Source organism: Lissotriton vulgaris, chromosome 11, assembly GCF_964263255.1.
Source record: "Lissotriton vulgaris chromosome 11, aLisVul1.2, whole genome shotgun sequence".
Lineage (NCBI taxonomy): Eukaryota > Metazoa > Chordata > Amphibia > Caudata > Salamandridae > Lissotriton > Lissotriton vulgaris.
Window position 1 is genome coordinate 279994344 of NC_141699.1, and position 17247 is coordinate 280011590.

Genomic DNA, 17247 nt, shown 5'->3' on the forward strand with positions numbered 1-17247 from the left:
CTCCAGCTGCAGGTCACCTCCAGAAGATCTTCGTGCCTGACCCTGCATTGTTTGTTCTGACCGGAGCTTCCCCATTGAAACCAACAGGGCTCCCGAAGTTGATCCAGCACCCTGCACCCAGCTGCCCCTGTGCAGCTGTGGGTGCACCTTGTGTGCTATCTTGGATCCCCTTTGCCCTGAGCTAAACCCTGAGAGCTTTGCTCCCACATCCAAGTGGCGTGCCCGTGAGGAGCCACCAGCCAGAGGCTCCCTATCCCCCATTGAATAACATTGTGCCGCAGCACTCTGCACCCGTCTGCCCTAGTGACACTGCAGGAGCTCTTTTGAGTGCATCCTCAACCCTGGTTCTAACTCCAGAAATTAAACTCCCAAGACCGATTACTCACCTTTTAAACCGATAACCTTTTTTTCTCCAATAAGACTGCATTGACTTTTTTTCTGTGGAAAAAGTTCTAAGTGTGGAGTTGAAAAGGGTATGAAAATGTAAGAAACTGTGTTTTGAGAAAAACTGTTTTACTTTCCTTTTATCTAGAAAATGTCTGTGTGATATCTAAGCATATCACACTGAGTAGAAAAAGTGATCCTGAAAACGTAATCCAAAAGTCAGTACAACTGTATTTGCACATTTTTGCAAACCTGTAAGAAAAGTCATTATTCACTTAGCTTGCTTTTTAACAATCTGTCTTTAAAAGTACAGTCATATTTACCTGTACCATGTCCTGCTTGGTTGTATAAATAAATACAACAAAGAAATATGTTTGATACAAACAATTGGTCTGAGTTCAGTCTTTGAGTGTGTAATATCATGTATTGCTTGAGAGCACAATAAATGCTTAGCACTACCCTTTGATAAACCCTTACTGCTCGCCCACACTACCACAAATCGAGAGTAAGGTATTATCTACTTTTACTTCTGTAAGCCTTTGGGGATCCACTGGACTCTCTACACGCTATACCTTACTTTGGTATAGTATATACAGAGCCAGCTTCCTACAGCTGACATTTAACCAGCTGTTGCTGCTCAAAGCAAGCATGCATGCACTGAGGAATAAGTTGTGGAGATTCGGGAGTAGGGCCTTCCCCTGTTGCTGAGATAGAGCCAGATCAGAGGGCAAACGTTCAAGCACAAGAGATCTGCGCACCACACCCTCCTGGTCTAATCTGGGGTTACCAAGATGACTTGGGTCGGGTCTGTCCTGATTTTCTTCAGAACTGAGGGGAGAAGAGGTATTGGTGGTAATGCATACAGGAGACCCTTGCCTTGTCACAGTTTGAAGGCGTCTCCGAGTGACTCTCCCTGATGGACCTTTAGCTTGATGGCAATTAGATCTCCTCGGGGTAGGTCCTACTGTTAGAAGATGCCCCTGCCACCTCTGGATGGAGATACCATTCATGCTTCACCAGCTGACTCCTATTCTGCTCATCCGCTCTGGTGTTCCGGTACCCTGCCAGGTGGTTGACCACCAGAAAGATCTGCTGTTGGTACAGCCATTTCCAAAGGCACAAAGCCTCATGGCAGAGGACCCAGAACCCTACTCCACTGTGCTTGTTGCGATACCACATGACAGTCATGTTGTCAGTGAGGACATGCACTTATCCCCTGCCCCCACCTCCACCTGATGTTTGGCAGGAAGGCTTTTGGGGCCAGCCAAATTCCATAAACCTTCAAATTATTTATATAGATCTGGTACTCCACTGCAGAGTAGAGGCTTGTCTCCCAGATGACACCCCTCCCCCAATCCAGCAGAGACCAGTCTGTCATAACTGTGAAGCCTAGATGAAGAAGACAAAATTTCCTGTTTTAGGCCAAGGTGATGTTAGTCTGCCACGACAGAAGATAACCGGACGTCTCCTGAGAGATCTTGATTAAATCAGAGAGACAGCCCTGGTGCGGGGCCCACTGAACCATGAGGTTCCAGTGCAGGGCCCACATATGCCATCTGGCACTTGGGACAAAGAAGATGCACAAGGATAGGCACCTAAGACTCTGAAGTATCCTCCACTAGAACCAGGATTTAGCCTAAAAAAAAAAATCAGGATCATAAAGTGAATGTTCCAGAATCATTGCTGCCTAGGAAAGGCTATAACCACCACTGTATCCAGGCTATCTCCTATGCAGAAAAGGCTTTGCTTTTGCTAAAGTGGAATTTTCAGCTGGCTGATGGAAAACTCCAAGGAGACCAAACGTTTAGCTGTAATCTGGAGATGGTCTACGACTGACTCTTTTGGCACAATGCGGTAGCAAGACTAGCACTCCTAAGTCCTGCACTTATTTAAATGCACCCTTGGCCAGAAGGAGGTTGCCGTCCAGTATTAGGATGGAGGCACAGTCTGACGAAATTTGTTCTGCCATGTGGGTAATATGAGGAAGAAAAGAAATGAAAATAAGTGCGTAGCACATTTGAACAGTTTGGAAAAACAATTGCTCTGATGTGATGGATTTCCAGCCGGGCAGGAAATGTTATATCTGGTTCCTTACTGAATGACTGTGGGTCCAGGAAGGGGAAACAAAGCGGTTTGGAGGGGTGCTACAGCAGGGAATGAGGAAGTAGATGAATGCAGCCCCTTCCAGTGTGAAAAGGTTTGACTGGCACCATAACCTTCACCTTGAAACAGCTGGGCCAGTTGCACAGACTGAGATTGTTGACACTGCCGGTAAACTAGACCTTTAGAGTAACTCCCAAATTTCCACTACTGCCTGTGAAATGTGTGGACTTGCCACAATAACCCCAAGAATTGTGTTGTGGCATGAATATGTTTACTCTGCTCAAGTGTAGAGTCAGTGTTTTTCTCCAAAATGTCTAGATTCATCAAAGTGCATGTCCATAGGAACAGCTGGAAATCTTTAGCAAATCCAGTTTCCTGCATCCACACATCTTGTTTAAGCATTACGGTGGTGCTGAGACAACTTTGTAATTCGTGATGGCCAGACCAGTTTGCAGTACATATTTTACAGCACCCTGTCCATCCTAAATTGTTTGGGCAAGAGATGCCCTGAAGTCTTTGGGACGGACGGCGAGAACACTTTTATTTATTTTTATTTTAAATATTTCTTTTTATTTAAACAATAAAAATAAACAATCGACAATCAGCATATCAATGCGCATTCAGTATCAAGTTGCATGTTGCAAAGCTAGCACCAAACTGAAATGTTCATATTAGCAGACTCCTACAGTATCAGGATATCAATGGTTACATCTTCAAACCCCCTTCTCCCATTTTTTAAGGCAGTTTCTCTCTAATTTATTTGACTTGGTTGTGGTATTGGTGTACATATCAAACCCCGGTATTCATTCCACCTCCCCCAAACCTTTGACCACTTGTCTGGGGAGCCTCTGCTCTCATACATGTTTTTTTCCGCCATCATGCACTAATCCATGTCACTTTTCCTTTCATTCAGCCTAGGAGCCGATGCAGCACTCCATAGTCTAGCTATGTTAGGTTTTACCACTGTAAATCCCAAAGTCACCCAGAGAAGTTCTTTGCTTGTGAGGGACGATTCATGCCAAATATTCTGGACAAGCCATTGTGCCGACTTCTGTGTCTGTATTGAATGAATCTCTCGCATGCAGGAGATAACTCCCTCCCGATATGTCTGTATATCTGGACATTCCCATATTATGTGGAGGAAGGTGCCTTCCTATCCACATCCCCAGGTGCAATTTGGGCAGTCTAGTCTACCCATTTTTATCAGAGTTGTGCGGGCAATGTATGATCTGTGGAGTATTTTTAATTGTACTAGCCTGAATCGTGATCGGATGACTACATCTTTGGGTGAAACTATGGCCTCCATCCAGTCCTCATCTTCCAGCGGGCACAAAGGACTAGCAAGGGATCTGGAGAATTATTAATGAATTTACGATAAATCGCCTTCTTTTCTAGACGGTTGTTCAACAGTCTGTCTTCCAGTGACGAGGAATCTGGAAGTTCCTCTCCTCTTGCCCATACTGGCCTTAATGAATACCTAACTTGAAGGTACTTAAAGGTTTCTGATGGTGCTAGCTGATATTCTGATGATTTGACATCTCCCTTAGCCCACAGATCTCCCAGTCTCGAGATGCCGATCAAATCCCACCTCTTAAAACCACCTTGCTGTGCCAAGAGTCCCAAGCAAGCAGTAACCCACAATGGATTCATCTGTGTGAGTCTACCCTTCCACTCAAGAGCCATGAGTGCCTCTTTCCACACCTGCAGTGCAGTGGAGGTTGGCTCAAAAAGGGACACTATCCTGCCACCCCCATTAAAAGCTCTCAGGTATCCTCCTTGTTGCATATTATGACGGTCCACTCTATATGCCGGGTCGTCCTGAGGGCAATGCACCCTGTGGTTAACCACTGTTAACTGGGCTGCCCAATAGTACTTTCGTAAAGGTGGGATTGCTGCACCCCCGTCATACCAGTGTTGTGTTGCTGATTGACTAAAAAACAACAGTGTGGAACAATCCTGACAAAAACTTCACCCTTTCCCTCCTCCCCGCCTCCCTGCATGACAGACCAGGAACTGACCGCCCACCAAATATGCAGAGTGCCTTTGTACCCAAACATTAACCTACTGAAGGGGGGGGTCAATCCAACCCTTATTCTTGCTGCTGCTTCCTTCTATTCAACAATATTACATTGTCTCAATACAAAGTCTATAATAATTAAGCCGGACTTATTAGTGACTTCCACTTTGTTTCAGTTCAGGAATTCTAGTGCTTCCCATGCTGGTGGGAGATTTGCTGGAGACTTCGCTCGAGTCATGCATTCGTTGCCAAGTGTCATTGTGAATCTTCTGCGGGGTCTGTCAGGTCTCTGTTGTGAATGCCAGGGGGTTTGTGATCATTCTTTCCCTTAGTCTTTTGCCCTTTGGACCTTCTGTGTCTGGGAGTTCTACACCCATCTAGCCAGTCCCATGCGTCCTCTGGTGTTGTGAAAAAACAGGTTTTCCCCTCTGCAAGCACTCGAAGTTTGGCCAGGAATAGCATGGCGTATTTCAGTTCCTTTTCCCTATGGGCTTTTTTGACTTCCAAGAATGAACGCCTTTGCTTCTGAACCTTTCTGGTAAAAAAGGACATTGTATTGTTGTCCCAGCACACTAGGAGGTGACACATGCGAGGATTGCAGTTACATCACGGTCTCTGAAATTGAAGATGTGAGTTCTGATGGGTCTAGGCAGGCCCTGGGCCCCGGAGGGGTTCTCAGGACTCGGTGTGCCTGCTACATGGAGAACATTTTTGAGAGAACTTGGGCTTCAGGTGTTTCAGGATAAGATCCTCAACAAAAATATCTACTGCTGGGCCTTCGGCCCTTTCTGGCACTCCTGTTATTCTTGCATTGTTTCGGCACGACCGGCATTCTGCGTCTTCCATTCTAGCCTCTAGCCCTTTAACTGATTCACGTAGATTACCAACTTGGGCTTGTAGTGTTTTTGTTTAAGTCTTAAGCAAAATGATGGTTTCTTCAGCCTCTGACTCTGGCTCCGATGTTTCGGATAACTGCACTCATAAGTGTTACTTCAGAAGTTAGGGTAAATGTTGACCTCTAGCGAGGTTTTAACATCTTTAATTGCCGCCATGTCATCTTGCAAGGTCAGAGGCTCCATCGTTGTCAGACCTTGAGCGAACTCCTGAGATTGTTGCTGCACCACCTGGGGTGAGGGATTCCGCTCTAGGGTGAGCATATTTTTCCATATTGGTTTGCAATGTGGCTCTCGAACTTTTGGGTCCTGACATCCCGACGGGCTCAGTGGTATGCGAAGACCTCTCAGGTCCACCGGTCCTGCATATCTATAAAGGGGGGGCGGAGGGGCTGTACTCTCTGCCTACCTGAGGGGGCCAGAGGCTCTCCCAGTGGCCTGTCGGTTAATGCCCCTCCTGTCCCAGTTGCCCCCCTCACAGCTGAGTACCACTTGGGGTGTCTGGCGTATTCTGGGCGATCAGATGGATACGGTTAACCCCCCCCTTCTTGATCTTCAGCAAGCTGTGCTGGTTCTGGGCCTGTATAGAGGCCTGTCTGATTTCTCCCCCAATTTCTGAGGCTCTCAGGGGTCCCGGCTTCACCACTTCTCCAGCCGAGGGGTGCAAGGGAGGGGTAGACGGCCAACGCCGCACCAGCCCCTCCCAGCGATCTTGAACGTACCCCCCTCTACATGTGAAAGTCAATGGGCACTGGACACTTTGGCCTGTGCCAGGGTGTGCTATTCGTGTCAGCGGACCACCTGCCTGCTGGTAAGTTGGGCCTTACTAAATCAATTCCTTGCCAGGGCATCGCCGCCACCTGGTGGAGCTGTGTCAGGGGGGGGCGCTATCACTTCATCTCAACCCATTCTGCCCTGATCTGCCTCTGATGTGTGCACTTACTGATTTTCAAGTCCTCTACTTGATGGCACTCCGCGTGTGGCTTTGACATGGCGTCCCTGCCCCGCTGCTCCCGGCAACACCGTCTGCATGAAACCAGGCTCGATCTGTGTCCCAGGCGCTTATGATGGGTGTCACATTGCTGTCTTGCTACCGCCTCCGATGTCGTCACTCGCTCCGGGCCTAGAAGGGGTACTCGAGCCTCCGGCGGGGTCTTGTCACTCATTAAGGCTTGCAGTTACCCCTCTCCATGATCGCCTCCTCCTTTTGCCTGGTATTTAATACACAATTTTGACTGGAAGTGCACTGGGTTCCCGCTGACCAGGTCCCCAGCGTTGTATCTCTTTCCCTAAACTGTGCAGTTGCCTCCCCAATTGGCAATACCTTTAGCACCCTCTGTAATTTCCTAGTAAATGAGGTGCTTAAGAGGGTGCCTAGGGGCTTCAGCATAAATTGACCATCCTAGGACCCCCCCTCCCCCCGCCCCTTCACGAAACCCATGCAGACCTCCAGGGCAGGCTGCATGACTCGGTACAGACATAAGTGATAACACAACATGGCACACAGCCCTGTGTGTCATGCCTACAGACGCTGTATGCATTATAGGTAAGTCACCCCTACAGCAGGCCTTTAAGCCCTAATGCAGGGTGCCCTATACTACAAGTGTGGGCATAACTGCTGGAGCAGATATGCCCCGGTGCTGGCCAGTTCAATTACGGCCAGTGCAAGTGAACAGGGAAGCCCTTTTAAGGTCATGTGCTGGACACTGGTCAAAAACGAGTTCCCCAGCTACATGATGGCTCCACTAAAACTGAAGATTTCTGGTACCAAACATCTTGTATTAATAAGCCCCACACTGATTCCAGTGATGTACTTGGTAATACATGCATCCGAAGGGCACCTTAGAGGTGCCCCTTGAAAACCTACCAAATACTAGTTTGTTGGCTGACTGTTCCCGACCAGTCTACCACCACAAATGAGTTTGACCCCCAGAGTTTAGGGCCTATGCTCTCAGGAGGTAAGTAACAAAGGGTGTTTACATCCCCCTCCCAGAGGTTGACCTGTACCTTTGCATTCCATGGTGGCAGGGAGCTTCAAAGAGCCCACCACCATTGGTATGCAAATCTGGATTCCCTCAGAGGAGGGCCAGCCCCTGACCAAGGACCCATTTGGTACCTGGATAGGCGGGAAAATTAGTCAGAGAGACATGTCCACCCTCAGGCTAGTTCCTCCCCTAAGGTGGTTTACCTGATGTGGGGATGAAATTCGAAAGTCTGCCATCTTGGTGATGGCAGAATTAGAACTCTGGGAAAGGGTTATGGCCACTTCGCACGGGAAGTGGTCATATAGGAGGTGTAGTGATTCCAGGGGTAAGTAGCAGATTGACTACTACCCTACAATTCCCTAACACCCCTAAATCTAGTATTCTGGGCAGGCCCAGCTCCAAGAAATCAGACCCTGCCGACTTGAAAGCAGATGCCGGATGGTGAAGAGTTGCAAAAGCAAGAACAGAAGACCAGCAGCTGACTTGGCACCAACCCTGCTGGGCTGCTTGCTGTCCTCGACAATTGCACCAAAGATGACGTGTCCTGCAGCTGCCTGTGCCTCCAAAAGCCCGGGAGGACTTCCACCCTGCACCCAGGACCTCCCTTGGAGCAGCAGAGTTACTTCCCTGCTTTCTGCAGGCACCCCAGAAGAGCTGCAAGAACACTGGACTGTCAAATAATCAACAATGGAAAGCACCACTTCTCCTGTGCCAGCTATCCTGAGCTGAAGTAGGCCTACGCGCCAGCGTGGTCCCCAGACCCTCCATACTGTAAGCCACCTTGGGTATCCCAGCTGTGGACTTCCCGCCACCGCCTGCAGCCGCTTTGTGAAGGCCCCGTTTACCGCAAGTATACCCAGTGCCGAAAACCTGATGCCTCCAAGCACCTCTGCACCCGGCTGCTCCCGCTGAGGAGAAGAGGACCAAAGGTTCGTGTCCCTGAAAATCGTGAGACCTGAGAGCCCACTTGCTGGTTCAGGCTGACTGGTCTTCCAGTCCAAACCTGCACCCTCTTTTCGACTGGACTGATCTCTATTGACTAACATTGGGCACCCAACACTGTATGGCACCTGGCCGTCCCACTGACGCCCGAGGTGATCTATTGGTGCTGCCTTGGACCTTGCCCCACACTCACCTTAAGTACTGGAGATTGGTCTGGTAAATCGCTGTGAAGCACTTGTATGCAGTCTGTCTTTCCTCCATAAGATAACATTACCGCTTCAGAAATTGCACTGTTGGTTTTTCAAACCTGCAAATATTACTATTTCTAAACATACTTACCTGATCATAATGATTTTGGTGCCTAAATATATATAAAAAGAATGTTCTTTTTATAAATTAGTGTGGGTCTCCTTATTGAGTCATGTATCTTACTTATTGACTGTATGTGTACTGCAGCTGTCTAACACTCCTCTCTGATAAGCCTAAGGACTTGCGACCACACTACCCCCTAAAAGACTACATTGGGGTTGCAAAAGCAAGCCCATGTCAACTTTTAAGGGATACGTGGACTCTTTACATAGTATACCAAAAATAGGTATACTGTGCAAAGAGCCACCTTCCTACAAACACTTGTCCTCCTGATCTGGTGCTAGGTATGAGTGGGATGTGTGTGAGTAGGAGTCTTATGGAGTCAAAGTGTCTGGGTAGTTGGTGGAAGGAGATAAAACCTTTCAGGTTTGTGGGTGTCTGAGTTGTGTAGTACCTTGAATGTTTGTGTGCGAAGTTTGAATTGAGCATGCTTGTGTATCAGGAGCCAGTGCAGTTCCCTGATGAGTTTTGTGAGGCAAATTCTGTGAGGGAGGTTGAGGATGATTGATAGCTTAGTGATCACGGCATCGAGCATGTTCCCTTAGTCCAAATGGCTGGTGGGTAGGGTATGAGTGAAAGTTTTTCTAGTGTTGCTTGTAAACCATTTAAATCTATTCCTCAGCATTGAATTGTGCCGGCATGACTAGTTTGCAGTCATTGATTATTACGAGGTTCATGGCGCCCGTTGTGGGTGTGGGTCCGAGTTTGGTCGGCCACCAGTTAGAGTCCCATGGGAAGGTATTCTTGCCGAAGATCACTACTTCTGTCTTGAGCTTGAGACTGTTGCCTTTCATCCAGTTAGCGACTTTGGTGATGCAGACAGTGAACTTGTTTCTTGTGTTGGGGCTCTTGTCCAAGGGGGAGCGTATAAGTTGTTTGTCATCAGTGTAGGAAACTGTTTATGTTGTGTGTGCGGATGACCTTGACCAGAGGAATCAAGCATTTGTTGAATATGTAGGACTTAGTGATGAACCTTTAGGCACTCGCCATATGCGTTTGCAGGCTTCCGAGGAGTAAGGTGCCAGCCTGACAGCTTGTGTTTTATGCGTTAAGAAGGAGGCAGATCCAACGGATAGTGGGTACTTGGATGCCATGTTGTGCAGACACCAGGTGATGATGGGGTTTTAGACCATGTGAAATGCGCCAGAGAGATCCAGGAGAATGAGGGCTGCCATGCCTCCTTTGTCAACGATCATGCAGATTTAATCTGTGGCGGCGATAAATGCAGTTTCTGTACTGTGGGTCAGCTTGAATCCGGACTGCAAGGATCGTAGAGGCAGACGTTGCTGAGGCAGTCAGTGAGGCGTTGGTTGATTAGTTTCTCTAAGACATCTGCTAAGTATGGTAGGAGGGAGGATGTGTCTGTAGTTGGAAAGCGTGGCTGGGCCAGAAGATGGTTTCTGGTACAGGGGCGGGACCATGACATGTTTCGAGGTGTCTAAGCCGGAGTCGATGGAGGCATTGAGGATGGCTGTGAGTACTTCACTGATAGGTAGGAGTCTTTTTCCTGAAGGCATTGGGGGGGAGGGGGCAAGAGTTAGATGGAGCGCCCAAGTTGATGGTCTTCATGGTAGCAGTGATTTAGATGGTGGTAACAGCAGGCCACGTGGTCAGGGTTTGTTCATCTGCCATGATGGGAAGTTGAGGTGCATCGCTGTTGCTGTATATGGAGGTGATTTTGTTACAGAGGAATTTGAGAGCTTGTTTCATCATTCTTGGTGAGGGTGTGATATTGCTAGAGGTGACAGGAAGCACAGTGAAAGCTGATGATGGCGAAGATGTCCTTGCTGCTGTTGGTGCCGGTGTCAATGTGATCTGCAAGTACTGTCCGCTCGGTGTTCAGTATCTGCCGGCGGTAGCATCTTAGGGCTCTTTTGAAGATGTCTTTATCTTAAAGCCTGATGGCGCACCAGAAGAAGCTGGTAACATCTGCAAGATCAGTAGCATAGCTTCCTTGAAGACAGAAATCTGTTGCAGGGTCAATGACAGCCCGGGAAATTCGGCACATAATGGGATCAACTGTAGGATCCGATTGCATTCAGAATACGCTGGAGGTGAGGAGCCTTGGATGGTTGCCTTCGCGAATGCTAGTCTGATTTCTGGTGGCTGGATTAGGTAGAGTACGTCTTGGGTTTCTTGTATTTTCGACTTGGACTTTAATGGAAGACTTCAAGTAAGAAGTTACTTTGCTCAGAGGGGCCCCACAATGAATGAGAGCAATCCACTGTTTCAAATGTGACCTCTGTAATCACCTTCCTGTACGCGAGGGCACATTTTTCACAAGACTTCGAGGTGTGACAAGGCCTAGGTGAAATTTTCTTTTCAAGGGCACACACTGGTAATATTAGTAATTTTTCGTTAATGCTGTATACATGAAATTCTCTAAATTATGCTGTCACTGAACACCATGCAATTACGTCCCGTTTGTTCACTGGCACACTGTGAACAAGAAGAGTGTGAGCAGTTGCTGTTTGTGACACTTGTTTTTTGTACTTTTATTTAGCGTAATCAAATTTTTTTCCTAAAATATAGCAGCAGTCAAGGTTTGCTTTTTGTGTAATTACTTGTAACTTTTTGTAATGTATTCAAAGTTTTAAACCAGATATGATTTGTTTTCAAAAACAAGCATGCTGGCATCTAGATAACCTATATATCATATACAGCATAACTGCCTTTCAAATGTCAAAGGGTGTATCAGAAAATTGTGGGGTTTCAAAAAATCATATTCTACTGCCTCAAGACAGTTACATTTATTCGTAATTTTGTGTAGCTATGCAAAATAAAATGACATTAATTTCAATCTTCCCTAGTTAAGACTGGAGCCCAGGCATCAAGGGCACACAACTTGTGGGGCTGTAACAGACATACTCTTTCTGCAGGCATGGCATGGCTTGAATGCTGTCCTCTTTAGGAGAGACATTGTCCCTAGCACAAAGTCTTAAACAAATTAAAAAGTGGATTCTCGAACCACAAGTTTTGGGAGCAGAACTCCAGATCCGTGTCTGAGGGCCTGGAAACAAAGCCTGCCTGCAGGGGTTATGCCTATATGAGGTCTCACTTCCCGACTTGCAGGGCGATATGAGATTGCAGCAGAGCTACATAGCACCACCTGTCGGCATGCAGGAGTCATTGGTGTGAGAATTTTCCAGGTCCTGCCTTGTGTCTGGGATATTCTAAAGGTGAGGAATCTGTGGTTAGAAGTATCGGTCTTATGATGGAGGGAGTGATGAATACAGGATGGAATAAAAACCGTGCTAGAAATATGAGGGGAATCGGGTGAAAAGAGGCAAAGGGATTGTGAGACGGCAATGTGAAAGATATGTGAAAGTGTATGCAGTTCAGAAATTGCATCTGGGTGTAACCAGGCTATCGACACAGTGAATCAATGGCTGTACGTATCACATAATTGATTCCCCTATGAAATTGGAGTTTGAACATTATAGGGTTTGCCAAGTGGATCTAGTATCTGCCTGATGTGAGTATAGTCAAGTATATTCCACTGAATGCAGATTTTATTCCAGTATAGAGCTATTTAATATAGTCTAAGTGGAAACTAGTGTAGCGTATCTGGGCTTTGTGTTCTTTGTAACTATATAAGCCTGTTTTTCCAGAAGTTACAACATCATCTTCACCTGTCCAGCCGCTGCCAAACCAGCTGTACAGCGCCATTCCCCTTGAAGCATGCTATCATTATCAGAGTCAAACAAGCTTTGAATATTAGCGGATAGTTTTGCTCCACTGACTCAATCTAATTTCTGTTATTTTTGCAGGAGTGGTATGAAGAGCATGCCTTGAAGCAGGAGCAGCGGCAGCTGGAAGAGGATGGAGGACCAGCAAAAATCCAGCAGCTGTCAGCAGTGCTCCGACCGCGCTCCCATACCATAAACTAAGGCTAAGACCAGAAATTGTTACTCTTCTATGCAATACAACTTTTACTATTACAATTGTGCGTTTTATGTATGTATTTATAAATACATACATATATTTACGCACACATTGTAGACAGAAAGATACAAATATATATATTTTCCTACCAAGGGAGACTGCAGTAGTCACGTACAGTAAACCAAAAAGTTAACTTATTGGCTGCTGGGGCCCTGGAGTCCCTAGAGTAATCTTGAATCGAGCCCAAGAAACATTCCCAAGAGCGAGCTCTAGCAGTAACTAAGCTCCCCATCTCCACCATCTGCTGTGGAAGAAAGGTGATTGCAGACTGACGACTCACTGCTGGATGGTTACTTGCTGGGAACATGGAGTGGATCTTGTTAGCAGCTTTCTCCTCTGAGCCATGTGTTCCAATATAGTGTTTTGTGGTGGATGAACTTCTCCTAGGAGTCAGGGACTTTTTCCTATTTTTTGCAAGTGTATTACAATGCACTGTCCTACATGTCTTGAAAGGTTCCTCTTTGAATGCAGCTTTTGCTGTTGTGGTCCTTCCCTTTTAATAATGGCTGGCCCGATAGTCCTGTGCTGTTTGCACAGATGATGTTAGGGGCAATAGATTGCGAATTCAAATACATAGTTTAAAAGTAAACACATCACTAACCTTCTAAGTATTGAAAAATGGACGTAAATCCATTCGATTTGTGAGCAATTTTAAGATAATGATAAGAATACTTATAATTGTCTTTAATATGTTGCTAGTCACAGAAAACTACATTGTAAATTAACTATAGAAATAGATCAGGTTATAAGCTATTTATGACATTATCTCAGAAGTAATAGATGTTCTAAGTTAGCTGCTGGTCATTATCCTATGAGATATCAGTATACAAATGGCAGTCTTTATCTGTCTCTAGCTCCTTCTCTCTCCCTTAACTTCTGCCCTTTGTGTCTCCTATGTCTGCCCATCTAGCCACTCCCTCACTACTTAACGTCTTATTCATCATTCCTCATTCTTATTCTTTTTCTCCTTTCTGTTTACTTTTTCTCTTATAATTGTTTGCAGTTTTTCTTCCTTCCTTTCCTTTCTCTGAGATTAGTCTATTATCACAAACGTTCGGTGACCATTCTTAGGGCAGTATTTCTAAATTGCAAATTAATTCCAAAAAGGGTTTGTTTGTTAAGACAAACAATATTTTTGTATTCATGTTAATTCACCCTCCAAGTCCACTGGAAAGCTAGAAAGATCCCCATTATTTAACCCAGTCTTGGGCTTCTGCCAGGAGTGGCGATACCCATGCTTTCATCTGATGTGAAGTTCAGGTGACGGCCACAAGTTTGAACTGCTTGCAAAAAAAAGGAAGCCTGCAGAGAACTTAGTTTTATGTGTGACTGTAGATACATGTTATGCGTACTCCTGCCATCTAGCTTTGGGCTTGTATGTTGGCAACTTGTTTTTCTTTGTACAGGTCTTTCGAGTCGAAAGGTATAGTGACTCCTTCCTTAGTTGGCAATCCACATGGGCATCATTGTTAGATTGTTTTTTTCTGCCATCTTTCATGTTTGGTGCCTGCCAGTGTTCTACTGCTGGGCCCAATTGATGGCTCGACTCCCACACTAATGGTAAAACTCACTGCGATGGATCCTTGATCCCGTTTTTCATCTCTACTCGACGTACACCGAAGACCAAGGCTCCTTTTGATGCCACACGTGGGTCATCTCAACTCCAGAACACTTGACGAGAATGCAAGGTCAGTGATGGAAAGAGCGCCCTGGCAATAGCACACCCAGTGCCATTCCAAGTGCCCATGAACCGATCATCATCAAGTCTGCAAACTGCCTCTCCCCCAAGCATGACGACACCAAGAACCAGGCCTGCCTCGCCCTCCAGGCGAAGACAACTCTCTGGTGCAGGCTCGAGCAGAGGTAGTCCCATTGAAGAGAGAGCAGAAGCAGTAATCTGATGACACCCCCGACATCTTCACAGAGTACGGCATCAAAGCGGAGGAAGAAGTCAATGCCTCAGAGGCCCAGCTAGTCAAGTTCAGAGAAGCGAGCTCCTCCTCCAAACCGGAGTAAGAACAGGAAGACCTTGAGGTTTCACAACCATGGACGACTTCAACCGAAAGTATGATCGCACCAACTCGCAACCTACTCCTGTGCTGCAATCCCCCAAGTGATACAGACCTGCATCTATGCACAGCCACGCATCAATACCTAACCCCAACTACCCCACACAATGGCACTGCAACATACCACAAAGTCATGCAGGTGTTAGCCACATATTGTATACTTAATATGCATGTTGTCCAGGAAGATGAAGGCTTCCTGGTTGAAACATTATCCAAAATCCAACGTACTCTTCAGCTCCTACCCATGCTTAAGGGTCAGAGTCTACCTCTGACTTCATTTAAATAGCTTGTCAAGGTAAGGAAGACAGAGGGAGAACGATTGGGACCAAGGTACTTTGGGGGACCGAAATGTGTTGATGCTAATATTTTGTGGGAGATGAATGGCTTTCTTGGCCACTTACCTCCGGGCTTGCTAGTAATCCACATGGAAAATGCCCAGACTACAGGTGGCGCTCACCCTTCTGGTGAGAGTAAAAAGCTGAATGCAGTGAGCTAGAAGGTAGTGGTGCAAGCAGTCATACATTGGAGGATTGCCGACTCAGTTGGCCTGCTCTCCTGATATGACAGGATGACATGGTGGACCTCCCTGAAGAGTATTAGCAGCAAGGGAAGAACTGATAACAGATGGTAAAGTCCAATCCACCGCCCATGTCCGCTGCGCCCTAGATGCATCTGACACCGCAGCCAGAGGGGTCCACATCAGTATCTTGGTCAGATATCATGCCTGGCTCTGTATCTCTGGCTTTAACCTAGAAGTATAACGGCATCTGCTAAACCAGCAGTTGGATGTGGAACATCTCTTCTGACCTCCGGTGGAACAGATGCAGGAAAAACATGGACTTAAACACAGCCTACTCTATTGAAGTCCTTTAGACATCTACTCCTTCTTTCATGAGATTTAGCACAAAAAAAGCCTTTATAAAGCTGCACAACATGACCACCATTTACTATTTCCAAAAGCAGGGCGGCACACACTTACTGTGTTTCATACTGGCACAAAGCATTTGGCATTTTGCAATCAAATACATCCCTTGGCTGTGTACCTTCCGGCAGTTGAAAACATCTTTGCACACCCGCTCAGCAGGATGAAGCAACAAGTCTACTAGTGAAAGCGACACTCACAAGTCATACACATGTACTCTACTCCCCACCCGCTTGGGAGTCCCGAGATGGACCTCTACACCACTTCCCAAAACGGTAAATGCCAAAACTTTGCCTTCAGGTTCCCACAGCCCAAAGACAATGCTATTAGGTCCGGGATCTTTGCCTACGCTTTTCCTCTTCTCCCATTCCTTCTCTATATGGCCCGGAACTTCAGCAAACGTCACTCACTCTCATCCTGTTGGCTTCCACATGGGCCAGACAACCCTGGTTCTCCTCAATAATTGCATTGTTCCCCACATAAAGCTTCCCAACAGACTGGACCTTCTCATTCAGAACCAAGGCAGAATCAGACACTCAGACTCCTAGCAGCTCAATCTAGTAATTCGGCTGCTGAGGTCCTTTCTCAATCTCCCTCAAGAATGCATGACCATCCTCAAAGAAGCACGCTGGCCTACATGCGCTTGTTATGCTGCCAAAGGAAAAAGGTTTGTCCATTACTGCATTCTCAAGCAGCTGGACCCTCTTAGACCTTCGGTTCAGGATATTATATTATATATTATCTTGTTACCTCCCTCACTTAGCCTCTTAATCATGCCTACATGTATAACAGGGAACACTTTTCTTTATTCAAAATCCCTGTAATTGAGGCTTTCATGGAATGACTCAAACACGATTATCCCACCCAGAGTTTGCCCACGTCTGGAACGTTATTGTTGTCTTCACCAGACTCATGGGCCCTCCATTTGAACCTCTAAACTTTTGGCCATTATACTTTCTCTCCTGGAAGGTTGCCTTCCTTGTCACTAGTGCATCCGTAAGACGTGTTGGTGATCTGTAGGCCCAAAATTTAGAGGCAACCTTAGCTAGTGTTCACATGGAACTCACTTTTAGAAACCAGTATTTGTTCACGGCCTTTTCTGTGCAGAATTAATCTATTAAAAAGCTTTTAGAGATTACACCAATACTACTCTTGAATAAAGAAAAATGGAGATCCCAGATCAGGCAGTATTTTTAAGCAACTAAGGTTCAACCCGAACCAAGTTTATTTCAACAAGGAATAATAGTTTAGACATACAGATGTGAGTGTTTCCTAGAGAAAGTAGGGAGACTGACTATACACCAGGTGAAAAGACAAACCAAATTTGAAGACAAGAAGGTAAGTTGCAAACGTGAACATACACTGTATATTGGTTGCTTTACAACAAAAGACAGCATTTTCTTCATTCAATAAAATTTGAGACAGAAAATTAATCATTGTATCACAGTTCAAAGAAACAATCAGTCTGTGTGCATTCATTTGTCGACGATGCTTCGACCCTTGGAAGAAGAAATAGGGTCTCATTAGGACTAAGATGCCTGGAGTTGGCTGAGGAAGTAGAAGCCCAGTCTGGGAAGGAAGGGCCACTCAAGGTAGTGACTGTAATGGATCTCAGTAG

The 17247-nt window shown here is 46.2% G+C and overlaps 1 protein-coding gene across 1 annotated transcript in view; it reads left to right on the forward strand.

The window, feature by feature from the left end:
• TPCN1 (two pore segment channel 1) overlaps positions 1–15619 on the forward strand; it is a 365587-nt gene extending 349968 nt beyond the window's left edge. Inside the window, exon 28 of the mRNA XM_086943251.1 lies at positions 12464–15619. Coding sequence (XP_086799377.1) covers positions 12464–12583 — 120 coding nt within the window. The 3' untranslated portion in view covers positions 12584–15619. The remainder of the gene's footprint in view (positions 1–12463) is intronic.
• The last annotated feature ends 1628 nt before the right edge of the window (positions 15620–17247 follow it).